This window comes from Oscarella lobularis, chromosome 3 (genome assembly GCF_947507565.1).
Source record: "Oscarella lobularis chromosome 3, ooOscLobu1.1, whole genome shotgun sequence".
Taxonomy (NCBI): Eukaryota; Metazoa; Porifera; class Homoscleromorpha; order Homosclerophorida; family Oscarellidae; genus Oscarella; species Oscarella lobularis.
In genome coordinates this window covers 957,830-984,571 of record NC_089177.1, presented here as the reverse complement: position 1 = coordinate 984,571, position 26,742 = coordinate 957,830, and the positions used below count along the sequence as shown (strand labels likewise).

Genomic DNA, 26,742 nt, shown 5'->3' with positions numbered 1-26,742 from the left:
TTCATACCTTCGGCTCGATTGCTGATTCAAATATGTAGCAGCGAGTTGCCGATTTTGCTGTCCGACCATCAGAACTTTGATGGCATCATCCGAATTTCTAATATAAATTCTCTTTAAATCTAACACAAGGAGAATATGACGTTATAAAAAAGTATTGATACAATCTCTTCTCTGACTTCGGACGTAAGTGTTCCCGTGTCTATCCCGTCCGACAGTGAGGTGTTTTCTCTTCAGAGGATTTATCTTGTTTCTCTTGTTCACCATGGGTTGCTCGAGAAGATCGAAAACAGCACCATTGTATATCTCCGTGTATGACATCCACACGGTATACGCGGCCGGCTCGTCCGTCGAATCAATACTCAGCGTAGTCGCATCGCGCGTTGCACGATCAAGAAGCGAAGCTAAAATAGAAAATCAATCAATTAATTAATTAATTAATTAATTAAATTATTCGTACTGAAGCTTTCCGTAGAAGAATGAAGTGTCGAATGACTGGCCGAGCTTGCAGCTCGAAGCACGGATAGGTCGGGAATTTCGTTCACGCGAGAAACGAGCTGCAAAAGAAAGTTCGGGGGGGAAATTTGGCGAGAAAAAGGCAAATTTTACGTTTTCGAAAGCGGCTATCTCGGTGGCGGCATCGCAGGACTCGGCGCCGGCGTACTTGACGGGTTTCAGCACTTGGGTTGGCTCCGCCAACTGGGAACCGATCGTGTTGTACAAAACGTCGAACGAGCGCGGAAGAATTCCTGGATCTCTCGACGATCCTTGCATGGTGAACGTTTTGCCCGAATTCGTGACGCCGTAGGTGAAGACGATGGCCTGCTCGCCGCGAATGAAACGCCATAGGGCGGGTAGAGCGGTCTCGTCGAAAACGTTCTTCTGAGACGTTTCGGGCGCGAAAACGGTCGAGAACGTAAATCGGTGATCCGCTCGACAGCCTAGACGCGCTTCGGTTTTGTACGACACGCTGTCTTTCGGCGCTGCTGCTTCGACCACCGATCCCGTTCCGAGTTGGAGGCAGGAGGGCCCCTGGCTCGGCTTTACGCGGAGGAAGACTCGGACGGGATCGCTTTCTAGTTCTTCGGCGGAGAAATCGAGCTTTTGCTTGACTGGCTCCATAACTGACTTCTTTTTTTCGAAAAGTAGAGGCGCATGCGTAATGGAGTACTTGCGCTATGCGCATGTACCGAATTCCTAAGGCGATCTCTTCTTTTGTAAGCTTTACATGTCGTGTTGCGTGTTGCTAAAAATTCTCTACCCAAAACGTGAAGAAACTTTACGAGTGACGAAAACGTTTAGATCTAGTCATCTCTTGCAATAATATCAATCCAATTTATCGTTAAAAGAGGCGTGCACGTTTTTTCAACTCACGCTGACGCCAAACGGCAAGACGACCAAATTCCTCTCGAGTCATATTGAAGACCTTTCTGAAATCAAAATCTGACAAATACATCTATAGAGAAAAAAAGCAATAAATAAACACCTCAACTCCCTTGACCAGTACCGACCTCTAATCTCGTCCTATCAACGCCTCTGGGCAACTTGTAAGCGCCATGACCTTGCAGAGCCTCCAGTGAATAAATCTACACAAAAATTAAAAGATCCCATTATAAGCTGCAGTCTGTTACGCACAGGAATGCCAGATGGCTGATGACCCACGGGACTCGTCACTCCAGTGTCAGACGATGTAGAAGCTGAGCTCTGAGGTCGAGAAGGCGGTCCCTAATATATTCAAAAGACATGACGTATTGTGTTGTCAGCACTATATGCTAGCCTAAGCACCTCTGCACTATCCACGGATTTCTGGCCTCGAAGTCTCAGCCCGGGAGACGTTCTGCCCGGGTTTGTCGCGGACCTGGGACGCGTCGGTGAGGCGCCGCCTATAATCCTCGAATTATGATGGCATGGAGCGCCAGTCACAACATTATCACCTGGTCTGGATGCTTGCGAAGCGGATGGACTTCGAGCGAGGCTGACTGGATCAATGTCCGGTTGCTGAACATAAATAGGCACCGCAAGGCGTTCTTCCGGGGGACTCTGCAACGCTTTCTCGGCCTCTTCCAGGGCAACTGAAAAAGAGACAATGTAACATTATATATAAACTGTTGACTAAGAGGCGGGTACATGATAGAAAACTCTTCTTAGGTCCTTGATTCGAATCAATGCTAATCTTTTTCAATTTCGACGTCGTCTCTTCGGTATCGGATCCGCTGAAGGGATCCGACGAGATGGACAGTCCTGACAGGCCGCCAAGACGCGATCCAGTGCGAGTAGCGGCGCTCGGAGAGAGCAGAGAAGGAGAATTGGAAACAGCTGGCCCATCTCCGCCAATCAATCCATTCATCTAAACGCAAACATATTGACGTACAAGTAGTGGGAAGTTAGCGGTTTTCAGCCTATAACTGTGGTAAAACAAAGTGACATCTATCATAAACATATCCCAGACAATGAGAGATCACTTTGTAGTTTGTTGTACTTCAGGGATCTTTTAGACAGAGTTATATATATATATATACCATGTCACTTGATCGTTTGACTCGCTCTTTTGCTTGATCACAGTTGGGATGCCAAACCTCGGAATCTTTCACGAAAATGTCGATGTTATTATTGCATTTATATCATCGCTATATTTGCTACTTTTTATGAACATCTCTTCTCCCTCGCCAAAATCGAGTCCGCAGTGAGCGCAACGAGCGCACGTCGGATGAAACGACTCTTCGCCGACCTGCAAGACTTTTCCCGTAATGAACTCACCGCATCCGGCACACTTGACTCCAAACAACGTATGGTAATCCTTTTCGCAATACGGATAACCATCCCTTAGCATAGGAATTGAGATATTGGACTTGATCCTAATGGGGATTACTGACCTTCCCATATATTCACCAGCGAGAAGGCATTGGCAATTGTGACACTTGAAGCACCACACGTGCCAAGACTTATTCAATGCAATCAGCACTTTGTCGCTGTCGAGATCCTCTCCACAGCCACCACACGCTAAAAAAATAGAATAGGACACCCACACAAGCGCCTTCAGTCAATCTCATCTACTTTTTCCAACCGGGGTCGGAGACCTCGACGATCGAGAACACTTTGAACACACGCAAAATTTCCCATCGAAAATCACCTTCTCGTCGTCCATAAAAGGAGTCCTAGAAATAATCATATATAATTTAATTAAAATTAGATAATGAAAGCTTTTCTCTTACTTGCATTTCCCACACGCAAAGCATAATTTGTGAAAGGTTTGCCCTGCGGCTGTGACGACGTCCCCTTCGACGTAATCGCTGCACGCGGCGCACTTCGTTCCGAAAAGCGCGTGGTAATCGTCGATGCAATAGAAATCGTCGTCCTTAGCGAAAAATCCCCCACTCGCCAGCGCCTTCGTGCAAACTACAAAAAAACAAGACTGCCGTAAGAATAACGACGTCTTCCTTTTATCTCTCGCCCTAGCGGCGGCGGCGGAACCGTTTGCGCACGGCTTCGTTTCGTCATTAGCCTACCGCGTAATGAATCTAATCGTTCGAGGCCGAACGCTTCATCGTTCGGCCGCCTAGAGGCACGTCCGGCGACCTCTCGTAACTTTAGCGATAAATGACGTCCGCGGGCCGCGTAGACACGCAGGCGCCTTTTCTCGCTCTTCGACTAAAACTCTACGCGTTCGCTTCCTTCGGCGTCGTCTCACCTTTGCAAACGAAGCAGACGGCGTGGAAGTAGAAATCTTGAACGCGAAGAGCGGATCCCTTGCACGATTTGCCGCACGTTTGACAAGCGAACGGTTCTAGAAAGGAAATGATCGTTCGTCCATTCGTCGGACGGCTTAGTTCTTGTTCTCGTTCGTCGACTGACGACGACGAGAACGTCTAGCAGGCTTTGTACGATCTATAGGATGATTGCGTGTTCGCACCTTCGTCTTCCATGTCGTGTTTCGCCGCAAATAGCCAAATAGCGATTACTGTTCCGGCCGTATCCCGGAGGCAACCGTAACGTCGCGCTAAGTAAGCATTCACTGTGGCACTTGTGGCATGCATTACCGTATCCAACAGTGGTCGATAAAAATAGACCTCAATCAATATACCTTTATTTTTATACATTTTCGTCTGAGTCTTACTCTAACAAACGTACTCCACTGTCCGCATGTTACGGAGAGGGCTGCGTTCCAAGGACCACAAACGGGCGTTGGTACACGTATCTCGTCCGCGGCGCTCTTTCCCTGACCAAGCTGACCGTAAGCGTTCCATCCCCACGTGTATAAAGCACCGCTTCCTGTCAAAATTATTAACTTTACCACGTCCGGGAAGTGATTCCATACATAAAGTACTTGTGACTGCAGCAGTATGACGGGAACCCGATGAAACGCCAGTAACTTCTACATCTTCTATAAATTCAACTAGTTGCGGCGCGTGACAACTCATTGCTGTCTTCTCTTCGACTCCAAGCTGACCGTTGACGTTCCAGCCCCACGCATATGCGGAACCCAATTCTAATCAAGGCAAGTGTATTTAAAAGGTTTCGGTTGGCGTTCGCACTTGTGACAGCCAAGGAATGCCATCCGCCAGCACATAAAGACGTAACATCGAGACCACCAAGATGCTCGATGAGCTGAGGTTGAGTGTGCGTGGCTGAGTCGCCTAAGCCCAGTTGACCTCGACTAAAAAAACACATGCTAATAGCGCATCTATAAGAACGAAGCTGCTTATCTACCTTCCAATGCCAAATGCAAAGGACAGGCCATGCGATGAGAGGAGCAGCGTGTGATCGTTTCCACACGCAACTTGAGTAATAAAGTGTCCCACAGAAAACGGTTGAGAAATGATGAAGGAGGACAGAGAAACGGAAAAAATGCCGCCATCATCTCCACAGAATCAGAAAAAATATAGAAGCCCCCCCCAAAACAATGTAAATGTAAATGAGAGTATTTGCACTACTAGTATATGTTTGTGTAGTATTTGGTCTTAGGTCTTACCACTGCATATCCACGCATCTGTCTCTGTGCAAGATATCGATGCTACTCCAGTGGAAAGGCAAGTCTCTTCCACGGTTGCAGCACTGCAGCGCCCGTCCGCGTTTTTCCTAATGCTTGCCATAGAGAAAAGTTTCTTAGCTGTCAGTGAATAGGCAATGAGTCGATCGCCAGTCCTCGTGCTCGTCCACGTGGTCGCTTCGCCGAATTGGGAAACGTACAGCTGCGTCGGTTTTGATTCTACACCGGGTTCAAGCCATCCCCAACAGTATATCGCCTCGTCTGGCGTTCGAGCGAACGACGTCGCCCACGAAGCGCCAATGATCGTAGAGACGTCTTTCTGCTCGATTTGAACAGGTTCGTTAACGATGCACGCTTTCTTTGAGTAGATCTGACTGAAGGCGTTGAATCCGAATGCGTAAATTAGCTCCGCATCGTCCATTCTATCGGGTTGTAGCGTACTTTTAGCCACGTGACCTAAAATGTCTTCTCTCCTGTTTCCAAGACGCCTTTACTCGTTTACGCGTACGTATTGAGGTTTAGTTGCAGCACATGCTTTATAGAATCTCGGTAGCCGTTCTGCAGGGCTATTCCCGAGGCCACAAGCTTCCAAGTCACCGATCCCGTGAGGGACTCGAGGTAAAGATGAGCCGTATGACGGTATCTAGCGTCTGTTAGAGCCGCTCGTGCAGGAAATTTCTTCGGTATCGATCCGAAACGACGGCATTCGTCCAGTACCGACGATAAACGCTTGTCCGACAGATTGCGTTTGCTCGAGTGGCGTCGAATTCTCCCATAAGGTGAGTACTATAAGATTGCACGAATGTTTACACTCGAACCTTCTCGTTCTTGTGCGTAGAACGTTCGCCTGCTCTCGCAGTTCGTGTCGCCGCACACGGGAATGATTCTAGGACGAAGAATAACGGGTAAAGTCGAAAGAGAGTCTAAACTTTCGAAGTGGGCATGACCTTTGCAAGGACTGTGTGGAATTCAGCAGCGAAAATTGGCTAAAACAATCAAAAGAGCTAGACAAATGGGTACTTATATACAATTTCTATCAAAGATAGAAATTACTTTGCAATTATACAGGCCTGATGCCATTCACTATCAAAATGCCTCAGTACCAGAGGGATCCAAAGCTATTTTAATTAATTGAGTAATAATTGATCGATTAATAACTGAGACAGTGTACCGAAGACATGCTCTCACTTGTCACGCCAATTCTGCACGTGTCCTTTCTGTGCTGCGCTTCGCCGTCTCTTTCTTCTCCGGAGAAACGTCTTCATCCTCTTGTACTGCCTTCTTTGGTGCAGCTGCTGCTGCAGGCGTGAACAACGCCGCCTCTTCGCTCTCCTGTTTAGGACCAGAGACAGTCAATCTGGATAATTCTGCTTCCAGTTCATCAATGTCAAAAGAATCATCCGCAATTCGCTCATTTGCAGCTGTAACAAATTATCTATGTTAGTACATTAACTCCTTTCCAGACGTTGGGATTAACCCAGTGGGCTTCTAATCTTATGCAACTTACCAGTAAAGGCTTCATTAATTTCGTTACATTCAGCCAAAGCCTAAAGACAATATTACAAGTCAGCTGCTTCGATATCAATATTTACTTCTTCGACTCCTTCCAGAACGTCCTCAATTTTCTTCACGCTCAATCCGCTCAATTCTTTCTTCAGTGCAGCCGAACTAGCAGAAAACGTGTCGACTATCTAATGAGAAACGCATCGAAATGAAGATGTGGCGTTCAACGTATTATCCTCTTGCCATTTTATTAGTTGCAATTCCCTCAAACTTGTCTAACTGCAATTGAATTGTAGTCTGGTGGGCTTCGCATTGACTCAGCATGCGTTCCAACTGCTTGCTGCGTCGAAGCAATCCAAGCGCCTACACGCAAAACCAAGTGCAAAGAGAAAGAAGACAGACTCAAGTAGAAAGTACTTCGCCTCTCCTTTTCTCACTCAACAATCCCTTTGCTCTAGACTTGAGCCTGACATGCAAAACAGGACGAGAGATGAGGAGAGAACAGGTGGGGGAGAGAAAGGTGTACCAAGTCATTTTCTGCGTCAATCGACCAATATCTGCCTGAAGCTTTCGTTCAGTCAACCAAAGCCTTAGAACAAGAGACCCCAGCATAGAAATCAGAGTCACTTATAATAAATTCACCTATACACAGCTACATCTGTTTCTGTTATAGCAGACGACCCTTTGTCAGTCGCTTCTTCACTCAGCTTGACAACGCTCAACTCTTCATGTACAACCAATAGATTCGCTTCCGTCATTTCCAGTATGACTAGAGCCAAATTATCTGAATGTTCCTGAACAGTGCTAAAGAATCGCGGGCACGACTCCTCGGCGAAACGCTTCAAATCGTCAAGAGAGATCATTCCTCTCGCACTCTCGCGATACAAAGCCGACTCGCGCACGTGCCGAGCCAAATCCACCGCAACAGCCTAAACAAAAAAAACATATAAAAAATCATCGAGGACCCCAATGAAAAATCCTCTCTACCTTGATAACACTCCGTACGACCAATTGCTGCTCGGCGTCCGCTGAAAACTTATCCTGCCCACCGCCTGACGCCCTCTTCGTCACCCATCGCACGGTCTGAGCGACATAGTCGTATCCCCACGAAAGCCAGCCTCTTCTGCGAAGAAACGACGATTTTTCTCGAAGTTTGCCGCTTTTTTTCATCTCGTCGAGAACGGTTGCAAGACAGGCGGGCGTCGAACGCTTTCGGCGGAACGTCTGTTCGAGTTTTCGGCGCGAAACGACAAGATTTCCCGTGCGATCGGACCACGCTTCAATCGCTTCGGTCCAGAATGCCAATTTGGCGTCCCAGTGGCTTGGATTTGCGTTTCGAGACGGCGGAAAGAAAGAGAATAAAAAACCCATGCGCTCATCGTCGTCCCAGTCCGGAATGAAGTCCATTTTCTCACGATTTTCTAGACTACGCGAGTTTTACGGACAGTTACGGCACTCGCGCTCGCGCGAAAATGTATGCATGTGTATCTTTTTAGATGAGCAATTTTTATTGCAACGTTTCCCGCCAATATAAAAGTAGTGCTCCTGCTGCTGCTACAGAGTCAGCAGGTGCAGTTAGAAGCGTCCCAGGAGAAAGTGTGCTGCCAGGGCTGATATAGGTGCACCGGTCGGCACTCCTGGAAATGGGCCGCTAGATCCGGCGATGTCAATGTGAGAGTAGGGAATAGGTGCATCCGAATCAATTCCGTGCTAAAATTAAAAAAAGACCCTTTGAGCTCTTTGTTGGCTAATGTAAGTGCGTTTTCCTACGTCGTCAAGGCCAGACGCTCGTATAAGAAAAGCAGCAGGAAACTGATGGCCTCTTGGTGTAGAAGACGACGGCAGATTGTTGCATTGGAGAACGTCTTCGTACTCACTTCGTCCAGCAACAAACTCGTAATCCTAGATAAGAGCTCTCTAAACGAGCAAGAAAGCAATTACTGACTGCAGCCGTACTTCTCTTCGTATGGTTGACACTTCAAAAGGATCACCCATCATGTCACCAGCTACAAGAAACTAGCTTATGAACTATCCCACGTGTCTGCCTTGTGTCTGACCTTTTTGCACTTTCGACGAGACTTCCTTCTTGGCAGCAGGCCCGTTATCCATAATAATCTAAATTATATCATTCCATTTAATTAAACGGAAGCTAAGGATCTAGAGTGCAGAGAGGTACTTCTGCCATACCGAATAGTGAGGTCCCATGGCTCGGATTGCGTGACCAGTCAGCGTTGCAATGGTCATCAGCTGAGGATTGACTTCGCCGAGAGCCTTTTCTTTAGCGTGGCACAGCAAATCAGCCATCACCATACGACCCTCGGCATCCGTGTTGCCAACGCGAACTCTCACCCCCGCTCGTGACGTGATGATTTCATCAGCCACATAGCAATCTTTACACACAGAAATGTTCGTGCTTTTGGAAACCGTGAATCGTTTACCTGCTCCAACACTGTTTCGGACCATTGCGAGAAACCCGATGACCTTGATTCGCTTTGGTCTTAGTGTTGACAGCACGTGGAAGAATCCAGCTACAGCTGCTGCACCACACTTGCCCCTAAAGAGTAAAAATGATACAAGTTGGTACCCAGAGCACACGTAAATGAATAAATAAATACCTGTGCATTCCTGCCATTACTCCGCCAGCTTTGATGTCCGCTCCTCCTGTGTCGTAAGTAATTCCCTAATACAAAAAGATAGTAGTATAGAGGACTGAACATCAAGTTAGAGCTTTCATTCACCTTTCCCACAAGAAACAGCGTTTGATCAGCCGGTCCTTCACCAACATACTCGAGTTCAATGACGCGGGCAGCATGTCTTTCAATTCCTTATAAATAGTAGCCCTTATTCCCATGGTAAAATACAATAATTTCGCTTCTTACCAGCCGCACAGCGATTCACGGCGCTTAGCAGTGGATAGCACCTAGTCAGGACAGCAGGATCAGAATAAACCTTAACCTAAAATATACAAATTTAGACTACGCAATCAGAAAATTCCAAACAGTGCTGTACCTGCACGGCGGTGTGAGCAAAGTTGCGTAGAACGTAACTGGCGACGTGTGGCGCCGCCATTCGTTCAGGATCCGACCCGCCGATATCTCGGCAAACGTATCGTCCGCTCTCCAGACCGGCAATCAGCTGGGCACCTTTCACTCCCGCCTCCTCTCTCTCACACCAGACGCCAAGCTGCTTGACCTTTTGACTCTTTTCCGGCAACGCTTCTCGAACTTCAAGAGGCTGAGATATTTATAACATAGTTAGGTCTCAATGATGAAGAAGAAAGCATTTTTAATATTATTAATCAACTCACGCAGTAAAGAACTTGCAATGCCCCGAGACCCGACACGATCCAAGCCTGGCTAAACGGGTAGCCGGAAGGAACGATTAGAAGAGGACTTTTGCATCCAGCTTTCAAAGCCCTGTCAATTAAGAAATGTCCTATCAAACCAAGAATAAATTTTTGTGCTGTCTCTTTGCCTCGATACTCCTTTGGCTGCAGCATCGCGATATCGTCTCACGTCGTCGTAGTCGCGATTTACGGGTCCAGTGGGAGAATAAATCTGAGGTCGATATTTTAGATTCAATCTCTCGTGTCTAGTTTTTTGGTCTACCAATCTCTGAGCTGCTAATCCAGCTAGGCCGATCAGAGTAGCCTCTTTCCCAACCAAGTTGTCAAACTGCGACAAGAGTTTGGTTTCAGTAAAACGAACTCTACTACAACTTTGCTCTACTACACGACTAGTACTGTACGTGCATACTGTAATTGAATCTAGGTGGGTGTGCCTTCTTCGTTGCTACCTTTTTCGCTTGTTCCAGAGCCGTTCTTAGAAACTCCAGCGGTCCCACAAGGTTTTCAAGAGAATTCGTGACGAGAACTATCCCGTCCCATTCCTTGTTGTGCAAATCGGTCGTTGCTACGAGAGGACAAGGCAGACGACGTTCTGGGGTGCTGCTTGAAAGCAAAACGTCTAAACTGCTTGATTTTATTGCACGGAATTGACTAAATAACCTCGGAAGTTCGTCCATCGTACGTACAGAACAAAGAGGTAACGCCTTCCAAAGATTGTAAACAAGTCTATGTAGCGTGCGCGCGCGCCGGGGTGAAATTGAATGATTTTTTATTGCTAAAGGGTTCCATACACGAATTCCAAGTCAATCCCACGTACATTCATTTTTTTCAAAAAAAAAAGTTCGTCATTTTATTTCGTGGGATGCACATGCGCATTGCAACTACACTGTACATTGTATCATGGCGGACAGAAAGCGCCGCTTGGATTACGGCGATTCGCGGAGCAAATCGCGTCACCGAAGCAGCGACAGAAACGAAGAGTAAGTGACCCAAGCAGTGCCGGCCTTTATCAGCCTACCGAGGTCCCCCGCGGGGGTAAATCGCACTCAAGCAGCGCCCATCGCTCGAAACGCGAAGCGAAAGCAACGGAAAAGGCGGAGACCAACGACGGCGAAATCTCGCCCGAACTCCAGCGCATTTTGGACCAGACAAAACGGCTTCAGGAAGAAAATATTCGAGCGACCCGCGCTCTAACGAACCCGCACACAAGCCATCCCTACTCGCATCGTTTCTACGAAATCCTCGGCAAACGAACGAAATTGCCCGTATGGGAACATCGCGAGCAATTCATGCTCTCGATGGCAAAAAATCAGACAATGGTACTCGTCGGCGAAACGGGAAGCGGAAAAACAACTCAGGTAACGTGAAAAAATAATTAATTAATTAATTAATTATATAATATGATGTCTAATCTTGATTTTTAATTAATTAATACTATGTATTCTATAGATACCCCAGTGGTGTTTGGAGTTCTCGCTTGCGACGCGAGGTCGACGCAGTTGCGTCGGTTGCACGCAGCCGCGTCGCGTTGCAGCGATGAGCGTCGCTCAGCGCGTTGCCGACGAAATGGACGTCTCGTTAGGCCAGCAAGTCGGCTATAGCATTCGCTTTGAAGACTGCACCAGTCAAAACACCGTGCTAAAGTAGAAGACTAGGAAGACAGATATATATATATAAAGTGTATATGTGTATTTTAGATATATGACTGATGGTATGCTTCTGCGCGAAGCGATGGCCGATCCATTGCTCGAACGCTATAGCATCATACTTCTCGACGAAGCCCATGAGCGCACGCTCGCCACGGACATACTAATGGGACTTCTCAAAGAGGTGAGGTCTAAAGGACTGCGCGGCGTCCGATACCTCTATTGTTTTTTTTAATTAAGGTGGTCAAAGCTCGAAGCGATTTGAAAATCATCGTCATGAGCGCTACTCTCGACGCCGGAAAATTTCAATCCTACTTCAACGAAGCTCCGCTCATGGTCTGTACGCGTGCTACTGTAGAAAAAAATGCCGCGAATAGTATCCTCGCTTTTTTTTGCATGTAAAAGGAGTCTCCCGTCTTTTTAGCTAGGACTTGCGTTTTCTTTGCCCTAAATTTGGACGTTGGTCGCACCGCTGCGTGCGGTGCGACACCGATCCGCCGTTATTAGACCGTTCCAGGTCGCACTCATCCCGTCGAGATCTTCTACACGCCCGAGCCGGAGCGCGATTATTTGGAGGCCGCCATTCGGACCGTCGTGCAAGTGCACCTCTGCGAGGAAATCGCCGGGGATATTCTCTTATTTCTAACCGGTCAAGAGGTAGAGAGACGAGACGTCAATAATGTATATATATAGATGATGTTTTTTTTGTAAGGAAATCGAAGAGGCCTGTAAAAAGATTCATAGGGAGGTCGAGAATCTTGGACCAGATGTCGGCGAAGTGAAGTGCATTCCTCTCTATTCGACGCTTCCTCCTCAAATGCAACAGCGCATCTTCGAACCGGCGCCGCCCAATCGAGACAACGGCGCATTCGGACGAAAAATCGTCGTGGCAACCAACATAGCCGAAACCTCGTTGACAATCGACGGCATCGTCTTCGTCATTGATCCTGGATTTTCGAAACAGAAGGCAAGGATGCAGCGTGCGAGAGTCGCCTTCCTTAATTAACTTTTTTTTCCTCAAGGTCTACAATCCTCGTATTCGTGTCGAGTCCCTGCTGGTGTCTCCCATCTCGAAGGCGAGCGCCCAACAGCGATCCGGTCGCGCCGGTCGAACGCGCGCCGGCAAGTGCTTTCGCTTGTACACGGAGAAGGCGTACAAGAGCGAAATGCAGGATCAAACGTATCCGGAGATTTTGAGATCGAATTTGGGCTCCGTCGTGTTGCAACTGAAAAAGCTTGGAATCGACGATTTGGTTCACTTTGATTTCATGGATCCGCCGGGTAAATTATTTTTGAACTACTCTCTCTGAGTAATTTGGATTTTATTTTCCAGCTCCCGAGACGATGATGCGCGCCTTGGAGCTTCTCAACTATCTCGGCGCGTTGAACGACGACGGAGAGATGACCGATTTGGGTTCCATGATGGCCGAGTTTCCTCTCGATCCTCAAATGTCCAAAATGGTCGTCGCCGGCTCGAGTTTCAACTGTTCCAACGAAATTCTCTCGATCACGTCCATGCTGTCGGTGCCCCAAGTCTTTCTTCGGCCGAACGAGGCTAAGAAGGCGGCCGACGACGCGAAGATGAGGTTCGCTCACATAGACGGCGATCACTTGACTCTGTTGAATGTCTATCACGCGTACAAGCAAAGTAAGAGACCGCTGAACGATCGAATGAGACGTCTGATTGATTATTCGTTCAGATAAGGAAGATCCCAAGTGGTGTTACGAAAATTTCCTGCAGTATCGCGCTTTGAAGTCGGCTGACAACGTGCGTGAGCAGCTCGCTCGCATAATGGATCGTTTCAGCTTGCCCAAGACGAGCACGCCGTTCACCAGCAAGGATTACTATACCAACATAAGAAAAGCGTTGGTGCAGGGCTATTTCATGCAGGTAAAAGGAGAAAAGGGGTAAGAGAATTCCGCCTTAAGAGAAGCTGCTTTATTTGTAGGTTGCTCATCTCGAACGGTCTGGGCATTATTTGACTGTCAAAGACAATCAGGTGAGTACTAGATAGTGAATAGAGAGCATAAACAACTTTTAATTAATGTTTCTTTCAGGTTGTTCAACTGCATCCTTCGACTTGCCTCGATCACAAACCAGAGTGGGTCGTCTACAATGAATTTGTGTTGACGACGAAGAACTACATCCGAACGGTCACGGACATCAAAGGCGAATGGTAAGAGTTTGTCTAAACCGAGGGCGCTTTTGTCATTCCTGTCGTCTTGCGCAGGTTGCTCCAGCTCGCTCCACAGTACTACGACATGCGAAATTTCCCGGAATGCGAAGGAAAGCGCGTTTTGGAGAGGCTTGGTTACAGACTGGGTCTTTCGAAATGACAGGATAATATCAATATGACGCAGATGAACTAGAAAAGTCCAGCCTGCTGGGCCTTTACACTGTATCTGTACCTGCTACAAAATGCTCAACGCACACATGCACGCACACGCAGTAGGGGTCTGTCTTAGAAGTGTGACTCCTGCAGGGCAAGATACTTCTGACTTTTTCTATGCTTCCTCCGCACGCCCCATATGATGAGGGGGACGGTAAGGAGAAAGAAGGAGAAGGAGATTGAAGCCAGGGCTACGATGTAGACCCAGTTGGCCATTGGCTTCATTTTCAGTGGTTTCTCGGCTGGGATCATATTCGTGGCGTTGATCATGAAACCAAGCGCCCAGCCAAGGTCAGTGTCATCAATCTGGAGAGAGGGGAGGCGAGGGGGATGAGGTCTTTGCCTACTCCCATGCACGCGATAGTACCTCTGGTGAAAATTGTATCGTTTTTGAAGCCGGGGGAAAATGAAGTGCGAGAAGATTGGCTAGGACGTATTGGCTTGATAAGCACATGCGAGCTTTTTGCTCCTCTGTGAAGTCAGCGCTGGGAATCTGGCTAACCTAATCAAACAAAAAAATGGCTTGTTAGTTAAATATTAGCGCCACATCTTATATCAGGACCTCTTTCCAAGATTTCTGACAGAGATTGTTCGCCGACTTACTCAAGTCGTTGAGAGCAATTGCCTCATTCGTTGGCAAATTCAAAAACTGAACCGGATAAGAATACCCGGAAAAGGCCTGCACAAGAAACGTCAAGCTCCGGTCAGCACAAGGACAACGTTCTTACGTTGAACATTTTTCCAGCTGGCAAGGGCGGTTGATAAACGCCGTTAAATCCGCACTGGCCATTATAAGGGCAAGTACTGTTAAACAGACGAGTGATCGTCTTGGAGCACTCCGCAGGTTTCCCAGTGCCCACAAAAGTGAAAGTAGTTTCTTTCGAAAAAGTCGAACCAGGCAGCGCGCGAGTGCAGGGCGGACTATAGACGCCACTGAAGGTTTTCGTTGCATTGTAGCCAACAAATCCACACGGATTCTCAATCACATTAGATGTCTAGAAAAAAAGATATCAGTCTCCCTATCGCCCATCCCTCCCATCCTACCTTGTTTCCAACTAGCAAGGCAAGGTACTGTCTCTCGGCCTCGTTCATGCCGTAGCACATGTAGCTGTGCGTGTAGAGCTGATGAGAAACGCCGTACAGCTGAATGGAATAGCCGCCCTGGGTCGGCTTTTCGCTGACGAATGTTATTTGTTCCGAAGCGCCGCCCATATCCAACGCTCCGCGTAAATCCCCTGACGACAATAGCTAGATACAAAAGAAATTCTCCCCAATAAAATTAAAGATCATGCCTATGATTTTTTACTTTGTCATTGTCGAGATTCTTCAGCAAATAATTTACCGTAATCCAACCCGAAACGCCTTCGACTTCGGGGCTAATGATCCTTGCCTGACTACTGTTAAATAGAAACGGCGACTTTGCCATTGTTTCCCTCACGGAGTCCATAATCTTGTTTGCAGTTTCAGGATCAGTTGAACTTTAAAAAAGACCAATTATCATTATATATGAAGTCCACCATACGTTCAACTTTCTATGTGTGCCTACTTGAGTTTTCTCATTCCAGCCGTAGCACCCAAATAAATCCGAGTCGTCGTATACTTCGCAGAGGGAATCATACTCGTCACAGTGTCGAGACAGGAAGCAAGAGAAGGTCCTGCCCCACTCGGATTTTGAACAAATTTAGAAATCCCCCCTAAAAACGTTTTTACGGAATTATCCGGGATATGGAAACGTATACCTCCTTTCGCCGAACAGACGTCACCGTACTGCGTCACAGCGCCAGTTCCTTTATCCTTTTCTCCCATCCATCGGTACACGTAGACGTCCGTGTGACTCGATCCCGCGTCGAGAACGACGCCATACTGCGGTAAATAATATTTTTCGGGGCGCGCGCGCGCGCGCGCGTAGGAGAGGACTCGACTCACCGTGTATGGATCGCCCTTTAGGCGAATAAACGTCTGCGCGAGCACGACGCCCGCCACGCCGAGACAACACGCGACAATGAGAGAAATCGTGAACGCGATACACCGCCAGCTACGACGCGAGATGCTCGCTTGGCCTTAGGGGGGGGAAGGAAAAAGTGGGCGTGGTGTCGTCGCACCTACGCTCGACTTTCGACTCACTTGGACGCACTTTGAGCAGTATAGTTGCGCCTTCTTTAATTCGAAGATCGGTTAGCGTTTCGAGGGGGTCGAGTTCGGCGCCCGTTGCGCTGTGTAGCGACGGCGTGTCGTCGCCCATTTGCTTCCATCCGCCCGTTTCTTCCATGTATTGATCGAGCACTTCGTCGATCGTACTGGACGCGTCCACGTCGAGCGTCACATTGCGAAAATTTCGGCCGCGCTGCGCTTGAACGATTACGCGCATTTTTTGACTCGGAACTGACTGGCACTGCTAAAGCGCGTTACGACTGACGAAACTAATGTTGACATAACCACGTGCTAAATATTTGTTACTGATGTGCCACGCTCAATGTAATCATGATGTAATCAATTAGGGGAGTTGACCAATGAGCGTTTACCGCCAAACCCATAAATCACCCAATGGGCCTCTTCCCCTGCATAGTACTATCAAATGCTGGTGCGAATGGCGACCGTCCCATCTGATCCTATTTGCGTTGGATTTCTCCTCCTCATCATCATTATTGGCACAGTCTTTGCCAATGTATGAGAGTATAGTTGTACAGAGCGTTGTTTAGTATTTTCTGATAGGAAAGTGACGTTTCCAACAACCCATCGGCCATGGTTCTCTTCAAGATTTTCCCGAGCTATTGAGGCCGAGGAGTCTTGCTTTTTTTCATTTTAGGAACTCGCTGAAGCTATTCTGGATTACTTCCCTAGTTGCAGCGGTTAGAAACGTACAGTTCTGATACACTGATTTTTCGAGGTTTCCAATGCAGATGAGATCATTAGTTGCGAAGGGGATGTGGCACGGTATCACAGGAAAAGAGGGTTGGGAATCTGAAAGCTAGCCTATTCTCTTTCTGCCAGACTAACCTGCCCGCCGAATACCGCTATTCGAGTTGTCAAAGCCAATTACGGCCGATCTGACTTTCCCACCTGTCCTCATCCCCAAAGAACAGATCTCCAATGCGGTGACGATGCAAAGTAAGAGTCGCCGCTTCACTAGTTGCCATGTGTCACTTGGCACTTTTAGATCTGCTCAGATAGTCAAAGCCTCGTGTGATTACCGACGTCACTGTGTTGTGACAGCAACGAACGACGTCTTTGGGGATCCCTGCGTGGGAACTTACAAGTATCTTCACGTAGAATACGACTGCGTTGAAGGTAGGTAGTCGCTTTTACCCTACGCACCTTGAGAGTGATTTCTCTTTTGGAAGCCTTCTCAATTCTTACCTGTGAGGGTGGTTCTTCGAGGTCAGGTCATTTCCTGGATTTGTCCGCTTTCTAATCAACTAATCTAAACAACGGCGTCTTTGTTATCTATTTAAGATTGACCTGTCCGTCTGGCACTGCAATTAACGTTATTGCTTCGAGATACGGTAGAACGGAATTTCAGCCTTGTCCTCATCCTTTGAGAAGCAACCTGGTCTGCGGTTCTGATAGGTCAGTGCATTGATTTGTTGTAGACTGGATCTGAAACGACAGTGGGCGAGTTAGCTGCCAATAATAACCTTAGATGAATCCATAGAGCGAGTTTGTCGTACGTGTATGGGTCCTTTCGGTTTCTATGCGACGCTTCCTCATAGAAACGGTGGATGTGTCCTGTTATATTCTGTATTCACATCCTCTAGTCCTAGCTCATTAATTAATTAATTAATGTATCATGTGATTCCTGTCTGTCTTTAGTCACTCTCTCACTGTCGTTCGAGGATTGTGTCACGGGGAGCAGAGCTGCAGTGTTCCTTCCACAAACAATGCGTTTGGTGATCCGTGCGGAGGTACATATAAATATCTTGAAGCGTCATGGACGTGCGTTGAAGGACCAGTCAAAGGTTCATACTTACCTATAAATTTTGTTATGAAATTGACGGAAAGTATGTCTAGCTCCTGCTACCATTTCTCCGCCCTCGCCTCATCATCACAAGCGGGTTTGCGAACACCAGCAGCTGACGTAATCATCAGTAAACGATTCTTTAGTATGAACGTAAGATCTTTCTGGTTCTAGACTCACGTGTCCCGTGGGAGAAGTTATTCAGGTGAAAGACGCCCTCTACGGTCGAACTAAATTCGATCCGTGTCCTCACGCGTTGAGATCAAATTTGATCTGCAGAGCAACGAAGTAAAATAAAGAGAACTTTAAATTTCTCCTTCACTGATTAGATATCTGAAATCGTTTAGTTCACTTGCAGTTACCGGTAGCCGCTGCAATGGGCATCCCAGCTGCGTCGTTCATGCCAGCAACGGAGTATTTGGCGATCCGTGCGGGGGTACATTCAAATATCTCGAGGCATCGTGGATTTGTGCCAAAGGTATAATATGCATGTTTGAAATTAAGGAGGCACTGCACATACATATTGATTCTTAGAAGATTCAATCGCTGTCAAGAACAAGCTGGTTTGCGAGGGCCAAACGTTGACGTTAGCACAATCGCTTTTGAAGTAGCATTGATTCATAAAACTTAGCGTAGGCTGACTTGTCCCGAGGGCACATCTATAAGTATTGAAGCGGCAAACTATGGCCGTACAGTGTTTGACACGTGCCCTCACCCTGCTCGAGGAAATCTCAATTGCAAAGCATCAAAGTGAGGAGTGTAATAATACATGTTTTAATGAAATTTGATCCGGACGCGTTGAAAACCTCTAGCTCTCTAAATGTTGTCGAAGGATCGTGTAAAGGAAAGAAAACGTGCACCGTTCCTGCAAACAATAACGTATTTGGTGATCCGTGCGGTGGTACATACAAGTATCTTGAGGTATCGTGGAAATGTGTCAAAGGTAATTCTAAAGGATGTCTCTAATGACGTGCACCAATTGGTTTGATTACTAGATGCTGAGAAAATTGGCGTTCAGAACAAACTGGCTTGTGAGGGACAAACACTAGCGTAAGTGCAGCTGTTTATAAATGACGGTGTTCTGTCTTCGAGAGCTATTTCTAGTTTGAATTGCCCTGAGGACAAATCTATTAGCATTGAAACGGCTAATTATGGTCGTACGGTATTTGAAACGTGTCCTCATCCGGCTCGAGGAAATCTCAATTGCAAAGCATCAAAGTGAGATCATGTATATGCCTTGGACGAATTTGTTTTAAGTAATTTAAAACCTCCTAGCTCTTTGAGTGTCGTTGAAGGATCCTGTGAAGGAAAGAAGTCATGCAACGTTCCGGCAACTAATGGCGTATTTGGTGATCCGTGTGGTGGCACGTACAAGTACCTTGAGGTATCGTGGAAATGCGTCAAAGGTAACCCGAGCTCAAACAGATACGATGTTGCACAGACTACGTAATTCATTTCTAGACGTTCTGATTGGCATTAAAAAAAAGCTGGCTTGCGAGGGACAAGCACTAACGTAAATTAGAATTCTAGTTGGTTCTTGTCTTATAGATAGAGCCGTTTCTAGTTTGGAATGTCCTGATGAAAAGTCTATAAGAATTGAAACGGCTAATTATGGCCGGACCGTGTTTGAAACGTGTCCTCATCCTGCTCGGGGAAATCTCAATTGCAGATCATCGAAGTCAGTACGATAGGGAGTATACATGACTCAAAGCGCTAAATTGAATCATTGTAGCTCTCTGGGTATTGTCAACGGAAATTGCAACGGGCGCAGATCGTGTACCATTCATGCTAACAATGGAGTGTTTGGCGATCCCTGCGGTGGTACATATAAGTATCTTGAGGTGTCGTGGACGTGCGTCAAAGGTAGGTAATTCAGACTTGATGACACAGAGAAAATATAATTTCCAGATGTTGTGATCCAACACAAACTGGCCTGTGAGGGCCACTCGCTCACGTAATTGCACATTTTTGCAGAAGTCGTGTTTTATCTTAAACGTTTCTAGTTTGAGATGTCCTGAAGGCAAGCTTCTAACAATCAAAGCTGCAAATTATGGCCGAACAGTATTTGAAACGTGTCCGCATTCTGCTCGGGGAAATCTCAACTGCAGATCATCGAAGTCAGTACGATAGGGAGTATACATGACTCAAAGCGCTAAATTGAATCGTTGTACAGCTCTCTGGGTATTGTCAACGGAAATTGCAAGGGGCGCAGCTCGTGTACCATTCATGCTAACAATGGAGTATTTGGCGATCCATGCGGTGGAACGTACAAGTACCTGGAAGTTGAATACGTCTGCAGCTAAGACGTGTGTGAACCTGCTGTGCTGTTTTAGTGGCTAGATATGCTCGCTTCTTTTTTTGTTGTCGTCTTTTTTGTTTGTTCCAGTGCGTGGATTCATCATGATAGCTCGTGCGTCCTCTCTAACAACAGATCGGAACTTATTTTACGGATCTCTAGCGTGGTGACGAGGCAAAGTGAACAGTGACTGTCGTTCGATGATTGCGTCACGGCGCGGACAGTGCTGCTCCTTCTACAAATAACCTCGTGATCACAAGCGGGTTTGTGAACGCAAGCATCTTACGTAATCCTCAGCAGACGATTCTTTAGTATGAATGTAAAATCTTTCTGTTTCTAGACTCACGTGTCCGGTGGAAGAAGCTACTGTATTCAGGTGAAACAACAGTCGAACCACAGTTTTACGGTATAGGGCTCGCGCGGTGCTGGGCGTAAACGACCAATAAGAAGCTTTGTGTATCTTAGTTAATATTCACTTCACTTACCTCAAAGCAGGAGAAATGACGGAAGCCCGACCTCCTGGTCTGCTCTTCGTCAGCGTTCTCGCGACAATCATTATCAGAACGGTCCTTGCTGACGCCGTGAGTGCTGTTTAATTAAGAGCAACTGCAAATACGTTCTGAATATCCTCCGTTTAGGAAGCTGAAATCGTGGTTCCTGGACCACCCGCAAAGGTTTCCTACTCTCGCCCGGCCTGATGACAAAAATGTATGCGTTTGCGCCAGGATGTAGCCAACGCGATTTTGGACTACGTCCCCGACTGCGACTCGAATCAGGAACCACTTGAAATCATTAGCTGCGAAGGGGACGTTGCAAGGTCAAAGCATGCAGGAAGGGCGCGTGCCTTTGGAAGCTTACGCCCGATTTGTGTTTAGACTTACGTGCCCACCAGACACCACTATCGAAGTCGTTAGCGCCAATTACGGTCGATCAGACTTCCCTACTTGCCCTCATCCGAAACGAAGCAATCTCCGTTGCGGAAACCAGATACGGTATCAGGAAGTTTACTTAGATTCGTATTTCTGATATTGCGCCACTTTTAGCTCCACAGTGAAGGTCAAATCATTTTGCAGCCGACGACGCCACTGCGTTGTAACTGCAACGAATGGAGTATTCGGTGATCCCTGCTTCGGAACGTACAAGTACCTTCGAGTAAAATACAAGTGCGTGCGAGGTAGTCAACGAACGCGCGGCGTCACTAAGGGCTCTCAGTATTTTTCTAATGTATGTATATAGCATTATCTGTTATTTCGTGCGAGGGTGGGCTCGCAAGGTAAGCGTTGGACGTTTACCTATTGTCACTGTTTGAGACGTTGCCTTGGTGTGCGGCAAGGCTGAGGTGTCCAAAGGGCACAACAATTCAAGTCTCCGCCGCCAGATATGGTCGGACGGAATTTCACCCTTGTCCCCACCCCCAGCGAAGCAACTTGGCTTGCGGCTCACTGAGGTAGGGGGAAACGAGCGCCCCACATATCCGTATCACTCTTTCCTTTCTTCCTTCCTTCTTCCAGCAAGTCGCTGAGAGTCGTTCGACAAAGGTGCAACAACAAACAGAATTGTAACGTTCCGTCTACAAACGGGGTGTTTGGTGATCCCTGTGTTGGCACATATAAGTACATCGAAGCATCGTGGACGTGCAAAGGTTTGACGTCACGTATAGAGCATTCATTGTGTGCAGACTTGTTTGAGATTTTTCTTTCGTAGTCTCACCTGTGGTTCCTCCTCCTCCTCCAAACAGTGATAAGCATCTATTGGTTTGTGAACACAAGCCGCTGAAGTAATTGCCGTTTGATTATCCGTATATTATACTTCCATCACACCATAACTCGTTTTGTAGAATCGTCTGTCCCGCGGGAAAAGTGATTCAGCTAAAAAAGGCAGTTTACGGTCGCACGGAGTTTAAACCCTGTCCGCATCCTGCTAGGTCAAATTTGAACTGCAGAGCATCAAAGTAACCAAAGAATATTATATAAATTCTTGCGTGTGAATGGATTATTTTGTCTTCAGCTCCTTCGGCATTGTGAATGGCCGTTGCAAAAATCGCCGCAGCTGCAGTGTTCCAGCTAGCAATGGAGTGTTTGGTGATCCGTGCAGGGGTACATTCAAGTATCTCGAGGTGTCATGGACTTGCAAAGGTTTGACGTCACGTAGAGCATTGTGCGCAGACTTGTTTGAAATTTGTCTTTCGCAGACTCGCCGGGGGTTCCTCCTCCTCCTCCGCCACAGAATGATAAGCATCTGTTGGTTTGCGAACACAAGCCGCTGAAGTAATTGCCGTTTGATTATCCGTATACTCACAATTCGTTTTGTAGACTCGTCTGTCCCACGGGAAAAGTGATTCAGCTAAAAAAGGCAGTTTACGGTCGCACGGAGTTTAAACCCTGTCCGCATCCTGCCAGGTCAAATTTGAACTGCAGAGCATCAAAGTAATCCAAGAATATATATTCTTGCGTGTGAATGGATTATTTTGTCTTCAGCTCTTTCGGCATTGTAAATGGTCGTTGTAAAAATCGCCGCAGCTGCAGTGTTTCAGCTAGCAATGGAGTGTTTGGTGATCCGTGCAGGGGTACATTCAAGTATCTCGAGGTGTCATGGACTTGCAAAGGTTTGACGTCACGTAGAGCATTGTGCGCAGACTTGTTTGAAATTTGTCTTTCGCAGACTCGCCGGTGGCTCCTCCTCCTCCTCCGCCACAGAATGACAAGCATCTGTTGGTTTGTGAACACAAGCCGCTGACGTAATTGTCGTTTGATTATTCATATACTTTCATCACACTGCAATTCGTTTTGTAGACTCGTCTGTCCCACGGGAAAAGTAATTCAGCTAAAAAAGGCAGTTTACGGTCGCACGGAGTTTAAACCCTGTCCGCATCCTGCCAGGTCAAATTTGAACTGCAGAGCATCAAAGTAATCCAAGAATATATATTCTTGCGTGTGAATGTATTATTTTGTCTTCAGCTCCTTCGGCATTGTAAATGGTCGTTGCAAAAATCGTCGCAGCTGCAGTGTTTCAGCTAGCAATGGAGTGTTTGGTGATCCGTGCAGGGGTACATTCAAGTATCTCGAGGTGTCATGGACTTGCAAAGGTTTGACGTCACGTATAGAGCATTGTGCGCAGACTTGTTTGAAATTTGTCTTTCGCAGACTCGCCGGTGGCTCCTCCTCCTCCTCCGCCACAGAATGACAAGCATCTGTTGGTTTGTGAACACAAGCCGCTGACGTAATTGTCGTTTGATTATTCATATACTTTCATCACACTACAATTCGTTTTGTAGACTCGTCTGTCCCACGGGAAAAGTGATTCAGCTAAAAAAGGCAGTTTACGGTCGCACGGAGTTTAAACCCTGTCCGCATCCTGCCAGGTCAAATTTGAACTGCAGAGCATCAAAGTAATCTAAGAATATATATTCTTGCGTGTGAATGTATTATTTTGTCTTCAGCTCCTTCGGCATTGTAAATGGTCGTTGCAAAAATCGTCGCAGCTGCAGTGTTTCAGCTAGCAATGGAGTGTTTGGTGATCCGTGCAGGGGTACATTCAAGTATCTCGAGGTGTCATGGACTTGCAAAGGTTTGACGTCACGTAGAGCATTGTGCGCAGACTTGTTTGAAATTTGTCTTTCGCAGACTCGCCGGTGGCTCCTCCTCCTCCTCCGCCACAGAATGACAAGCATCTGTTGGTTTGTGAACACAAGCCGCTGACGTAATTGTCGTTTGATTATTCATATACTTTCATCACACTACAATTCGTTTTGTAGACTCGTCTGTCCCACGGGAAAAGTGATTCAGCTAAAAAAGGCAGTTTACGGTCGCACGGAGTTTAAACCCTGTCCGCATCCTGCCAGGTCAAATTTGAACTGCAGAGCATCAAAGTAATCCAAGAATATATATTCTTGCGTGTGAATGTATTATTTTGTCTTCAGCTCCTTCGGCATTGTAAATGGTCGTTGCAAAAATCGTCGCAGCTGCAGTGTTTCAGCTAGCAATGGAGTGTTTGGTGATCCGTGCAGGGGTACATTCAAGTATCTCGAGGTGTCATGGACTTGCAAAGGTTTGACGTCACGTATAGAGCATTGTGCGCAGACTTGTTTAAAATTTGTCTTTCGCAGACTCGCCGGTGGCTCCTCCTCCTCCTCCGCCACAGAATGACGAGCATCTGTTGGTTTGCGAACACAAGCCGCTGAAGTAATTGCCGTTTGATTATCCGTATACTCACAATTCGTTTTGTAGACTCGTCTGTCCCACGGGAAAAGTGATTCAGCTAAAAAAGGCAGTTTACGGTCGCACGGAGTTTAAACCCTGTCCGCATCCTGCCAGGTCAAATTTGAACTGCAGAGCATCAAAGTAATCCAAGAATATATATTCTTGCGTGTGAATGGATTATTTTGTCTTCAGCTCTTTCGGCATTGTAAATGGTCGTTGTAAAAATCGCCGCAGCTGCAGTGTTTCAGCTAGCAATGGAGTGTTTGGTGATCCGTGCAGGGGTACATTCAAGTATCTCGAGGTGTCATGGACTTGCAAAGGTTTGACGTCACGTAGAGCATTGTGCGCAGACTTGTTTGAAATTTGTCTTTCGCAGACTCGCCGGTGGCTCCTCCTCCTCCTCCGCCACAGAATGACAAGCATCTGTTGGTTTGTGAACACAAGCCGCTGACGTAATTGTCGTTTGATTATTCATATACTTTCATCACACTACAATTCGTTTTGTAGACTCGTCTGTCCCACGGGAAAAGTAATTCAGCTAAAAAAGGCAGTTTACGGTCGCACGGAGTTTAAACCCTGTCCGCATCCTGCCAGGTCAAATTTGAACTGCAGAGCATCAAAGTAATCCAAGAATATATATTCTTGCGTGTGAATGTATTATTTTGTCTTCAGCTCCTTCGGCATTGTAAATGGTCGTTGCAAAAATCGTCGCAGCTGCAGTGTTTCAGCTAGCAATGGAGTGTTTGGTGATCCGTGCAGGGGTACATTCAAGTATCTCGAGGTGTCATGGACTTGCAAAGGTTTGACGTCACGTATAGAGCATTGTGCGCAGACTTGTTTGAAATTTGTCTTTCGCAGACTCGCCGGTGGCTCCTCCTCCTCCTCCGCCACAGAATGACAAGCATCTGTTGGTTTGTGAACACAAGCCGCTGAAGTAATTGTCGTTTGATTATTCATATACTTTCATCACACTACAATTCGTTTTGTAGACTCGTCTGTCCCACGGGAAAAGTGATTCAGCTAAAAAAGGCAGTTTATGGTCGCACGGAGTTTAAACCCTGTCCGCATCCTGCTAGGTCAAATTTGAACTGCAGAGCATCAAAGTAATCCAAGAATATATATTCTTGCGTGTGAATGGATTATTTTGTCTTCAGCTCCTTCGGCATTGTAAATGGTCGTTGCAAAAATCGTCGCAGCTGCAGTGTTTCAGCTAGCAATGGAGTGTTTGGTGATCCGTGCAGGGGTACATTCAAGTATCTCGAGGTGTCATGGACTTGCAAAGGTTTGACGTCACGTATGGAGCATTGTGCGCAGACTTGTTTAAAATTTGTCTTTCGCAGACTCGCCGGTGGCTCCTCCTCCTCCTCCGCCACAGAATGGCAAGCATCTGTTGGTTTGTGAACACAAGCCGTTGACGTAATTGTCGTTTGATTATTCATATACTTTCATCACACTACAATTCGCTTTGTAGACTCGTCTGTCCCGCGGGAAAAGTGATTCAGCTAAAAAAGGCAGTTTACGGTCGCACGGAGTTTAAACCCTGTCCGCATTCTGCCAGGTCAAATTTGAACTGCAGAGCATCAAAGTAACCAAAGAATATTATATAAATTCTTGCGTGTGAATGTATTATTTTGTCTTCAGCTCCTTCGGCATTGTGAATGGCCGTTGCAAAAATCGCCGCAGCTGCAGTGTTCCAGCTAGCAATGGAGTGTTTGGTGATCCGTGCAGGGGTACATTCAAGTATCTCGAGGCGTCATGGACTTGTGTCAACGGTTTGAGCCTTAATTAATTAATTTTAGTACAGAAACAAGTAGATCATTTTTATTCAAACTTTTAGCTCCTCCTGTTATTCAGCTACCTGTCACAGTTCGAAAAAGGATAGTTTGTGAGGGAAAAGCGCTGAAGTAAGCGTTTTAATACTTTTGTTTTGGACATTTCTTATAAACCTTTTTCTATTTCTATTTTTACAGGTTGAACTGTTACGGCAAATCTATAACTATCAAATCAGCGAACTATGGCCGTACTAACGGGTTTACATGTCCACATTCTGCTACAAGCAATCGTAATTGCAGATCTTCAAAGTAATGAATAATTGTACTGTACATCTGAATAATGGAACTTCGTTTATCATGTATTGTAATTTGTTAGGTCGCTGGGTATTGTGAAAGGCTCATGCGGAGGACGCAAATCGTGCACTGTTTCTGCTACAAATAGAGTTTTTGGCGATCCTTGTGGCGGCACTTACAAGTACCTGGAGGTGCAGTACGTTTGCAGCTAAGGCGAGAGACGTCCACCTAACTGCTGAAGTAAACTTGTCGTGTTTTATGAGTTGGCTTTGTCTTTGCATCTGTTTTGCGTGATTTTTGGTGTTGTTTGCTGAATGTGCTGAAGTGGTTTTGCAATTTACAGTGTAGTTCCCGCCA

At 46.6% G+C, this 26,742-nt stretch overlaps 9 protein-coding genes across 11 annotated transcripts in view; 3 read left to right on the top strand and 6 right to left on the bottom strand.

Annotated features, from left to right (window-relative positions):
* LOC136184378 (kinesin-like protein KIF20A) overlaps positions 1-1,119 on the bottom strand; it is a 1,471-nt gene extending 352 nt beyond the window's left edge. Inside the window, exons 1-4 of the mRNA XM_065971270.1 lie at positions 607-1,119; positions 458-554; positions 177-401; positions 67-119 (exon numbers count right to left, since the gene is read on the bottom strand). Coding sequence (XP_065827342.1) covers positions 67-119; positions 177-401; positions 458-554; positions 607-1,119 — 888 coding nt within the window. The remainder of the gene's footprint in view (positions 1-66; positions 120-176; positions 402-457; positions 555-606) is intronic.
* Positions 1,120-1,283: 164 nt separating this feature from the next.
* LOC136184299 (actin-binding LIM protein 2-like) lies at positions 1,284-3,969 on the bottom strand. The gene is made up of 13 exons (XM_065971169.1): positions 3,908-3,969; positions 3,686-3,781; positions 3,210-3,393; positions 3,052-3,152; positions 2,871-2,997; positions 2,638-2,819; positions 2,517-2,581; positions 2,125-2,344; positions 1,932-2,069; positions 1,783-1,880; positions 1,633-1,722; positions 1,509-1,583; positions 1,284-1,453 (listed from the first exon to the last, which is right to left on the bottom strand). The coding sequence occupies exons 1-13, from the start codon at positions 3,918-3,920 to the stop codon at positions 1,340-1,342; spliced, it is 1,503 nt and encodes a 500-aa protein (XP_065827241.1). The 5' UTR covers positions 3,921-3,969; the 3' UTR covers positions 1,284-1,339.
* A 100-nt stretch (positions 3,970-4,069) lies between these two features.
* Positions 4,070-5,879, bottom strand: LOC136184301 (RCC1 domain-containing protein 1-like). Of its 2 annotated transcripts, none has more exons than XM_065971171.1 (5): positions 4,967-5,877; positions 4,705-4,855; positions 4,530-4,651; positions 4,322-4,483; positions 4,070-4,266 (listed from the first exon to the last, which is right to left on the bottom strand). In XM_065971171.1, exons 1-5 carry the CDS (start codon positions 5,403-5,405, stop codon positions 4,070-4,072), a joined length of 1,071 nt encoding a protein of 356 aa, XP_065827243.1. In that variant the 5' UTR covers positions 5,406-5,877. The 2 variants fall into 2 exon arrangements, with proteins under 2 accessions (XP_065827243.1, XP_065827244.1); XM_065971172.1 differs by having other exon boundaries at positions 4,178-4,266; positions 4,313-4,483; positions 4,967-5,879.
* On the top strand, positions 5,430-6,159 carry LOC136184302 (small ribosomal subunit protein bS18m-like). The gene is made up of 6 exons (XM_065971173.1): positions 5,430-5,488; positions 5,538-5,602; positions 5,656-5,763; positions 5,823-5,889; positions 5,941-6,000; positions 6,053-6,159. Exons 1-6 carry the CDS (start codon positions 5,446-5,448, stop codon positions 6,109-6,111), a joined length of 402 nt encoding a protein of 133 aa, XP_065827245.1. The 5' UTR covers positions 5,430-5,445; the 3' UTR covers positions 6,112-6,159.
* LOC136184300 (charged multivesicular body protein 7-like) lies at positions 5,961-7,919 on the bottom strand. The gene is made up of 8 exons (XM_065971170.1): positions 7,475-7,919; positions 7,130-7,416; positions 7,014-7,076; positions 6,905-6,953; positions 6,731-6,850; positions 6,577-6,675; positions 6,492-6,531; positions 5,961-6,405 (listed from the first exon to the last, which is right to left on the bottom strand). The coding sequence occupies exons 1-8, from the start codon at positions 7,892-7,894 to the stop codon at positions 6,176-6,178; spliced, it is 1,308 nt and encodes a 435-aa protein (XP_065827242.1). The 5' UTR covers positions 7,895-7,919; the 3' UTR covers positions 5,961-6,175.
* Positions 7,920-7,982: 63 nt separating this feature from the next.
* LOC136184971 (putative aminopeptidase W07G4.4) lies at positions 7,983-10,550 on the bottom strand. The gene is made up of 15 exons (XM_065971991.1): positions 10,494-10,550; positions 10,283-10,433; positions 10,096-10,161; positions 9,962-10,044; positions 9,795-9,903; positions 9,497-9,721; positions 9,367-9,442; positions 9,226-9,311; positions 9,103-9,167; positions 8,926-9,041; positions 8,675-8,877; positions 8,545-8,602; positions 8,444-8,493; positions 8,258-8,389; positions 7,983-8,197 (listed from the first exon to the last, which is right to left on the bottom strand). Exons 1-15 carry the CDS (start codon positions 10,508-10,510, stop codon positions 8,063-8,065), a joined length of 1,572 nt encoding a protein of 523 aa, XP_065828063.1. The 5' UTR covers positions 10,511-10,550; the 3' UTR covers positions 7,983-8,062.
* A 167-nt stretch (positions 10,551-10,717) lies between these two features.
* On the top strand, positions 10,718-13,906 carry LOC136184969 (putative pre-mRNA-splicing factor ATP-dependent RNA helicase PRP1). 2 transcript variants are annotated; one of them, XM_065971989.1, is made up of 13 exons: positions 10,718-10,813; positions 10,888-11,191; positions 11,283-11,476; positions 11,531-11,663; positions 11,720-11,815; positions 11,987-12,136; positions 12,192-12,446; positions 12,502-12,760; positions 12,813-13,127; positions 13,180-13,370; positions 13,429-13,479; positions 13,538-13,656; positions 13,711-13,906. In XM_065971989.1, the coding sequence occupies exons 1-13, from the start codon at positions 10,734-10,736 to the stop codon at positions 13,814-13,816; spliced, it is 2,253 nt and encodes a 750-aa protein (XP_065828061.1). In that variant the 5' UTR covers positions 10,718-10,733; the 3' UTR covers positions 13,817-13,906. The 2 variants fall into 2 exon arrangements, with proteins under 2 accessions (XP_065828061.1, XP_065828060.1); XM_065971988.1 differs by having other exon boundaries at positions 10,727-10,813; positions 10,885-11,191.
* LOC136184970 (ectonucleoside triphosphate diphosphohydrolase 1-like) lies at positions 13,806-16,272 on the bottom strand. The gene is made up of 10 exons (XM_065971990.1): positions 15,994-16,272; positions 15,796-15,929; positions 15,609-15,732; positions 15,416-15,563; positions 15,176-15,347; positions 14,914-15,117; positions 14,598-14,864; positions 14,432-14,548; positions 14,237-14,371; positions 13,806-14,175 (listed from the first exon to the last, which is right to left on the bottom strand). Exons 1-10 carry the CDS (start codon positions 16,235-16,237, stop codon positions 13,942-13,944), a joined length of 1,779 nt encoding a protein of 592 aa, XP_065828062.1. The 5' UTR covers positions 16,238-16,272; the 3' UTR covers positions 13,806-13,941.
* On the top strand, positions 15,590-26,735 carry LOC136184377 (uncharacterized). The gene is made up of 65 exons (XM_065971269.1): positions 15,590-15,737; positions 15,817-16,534; positions 16,582-16,614; positions 16,676-16,718; positions 16,770-16,803; positions 16,861-16,977; positions 17,027-17,157; positions 17,211-17,247; positions 17,323-17,436; positions 17,680-17,825; positions 17,878-17,944; positions 17,999-18,112; positions 18,172-18,302; positions 18,359-18,410; positions 18,461-18,574; positions 18,637-18,767; positions 18,820-18,874; positions 18,929-19,042; positions 19,100-19,230; positions 19,286-19,337; positions 19,389-19,502; positions 19,557-19,687; positions 19,733-19,778; positions 19,828-19,941; positions 19,998-20,124; positions 20,328-20,406; positions 20,461-20,526; positions 20,586-20,701; positions 20,759-20,794; positions 20,846-20,937; positions 20,996-21,112; positions 21,164-21,294; positions 21,357-21,393; positions 21,454-21,567; positions 21,632-21,762; positions 21,825-21,897; positions 21,958-22,071; positions 22,128-22,255; positions 22,312-22,387; positions 22,433-22,546; positions 22,598-22,725; positions 22,782-22,857; positions 22,913-23,026; positions 23,078-23,205; positions 23,264-23,339; positions 23,395-23,508; positions 23,560-23,687; positions 23,744-23,819; positions 23,875-23,988; positions 24,040-24,167; positions 24,226-24,301; positions 24,347-24,460; positions 24,512-24,639; positions 24,696-24,771; positions 24,827-24,940; positions 24,992-25,119; positions 25,178-25,253; positions 25,309-25,422; positions 25,474-25,601; positions 25,660-25,735; positions 25,791-25,904; positions 25,961-26,091; positions 26,157-26,223; positions 26,290-26,400; positions 26,468-26,735. The coding sequence occupies exons 2-65, from the start codon at positions 16,445-16,447 to the stop codon at positions 26,595-26,597; spliced, it is 6,327 nt and encodes a 2,108-aa protein (XP_065827341.1). The 5' UTR covers positions 15,590-15,737; positions 15,817-16,444; the 3' UTR covers positions 26,598-26,735.
* Positions 26,736-26,742: the final 7 nt, after the last annotated feature.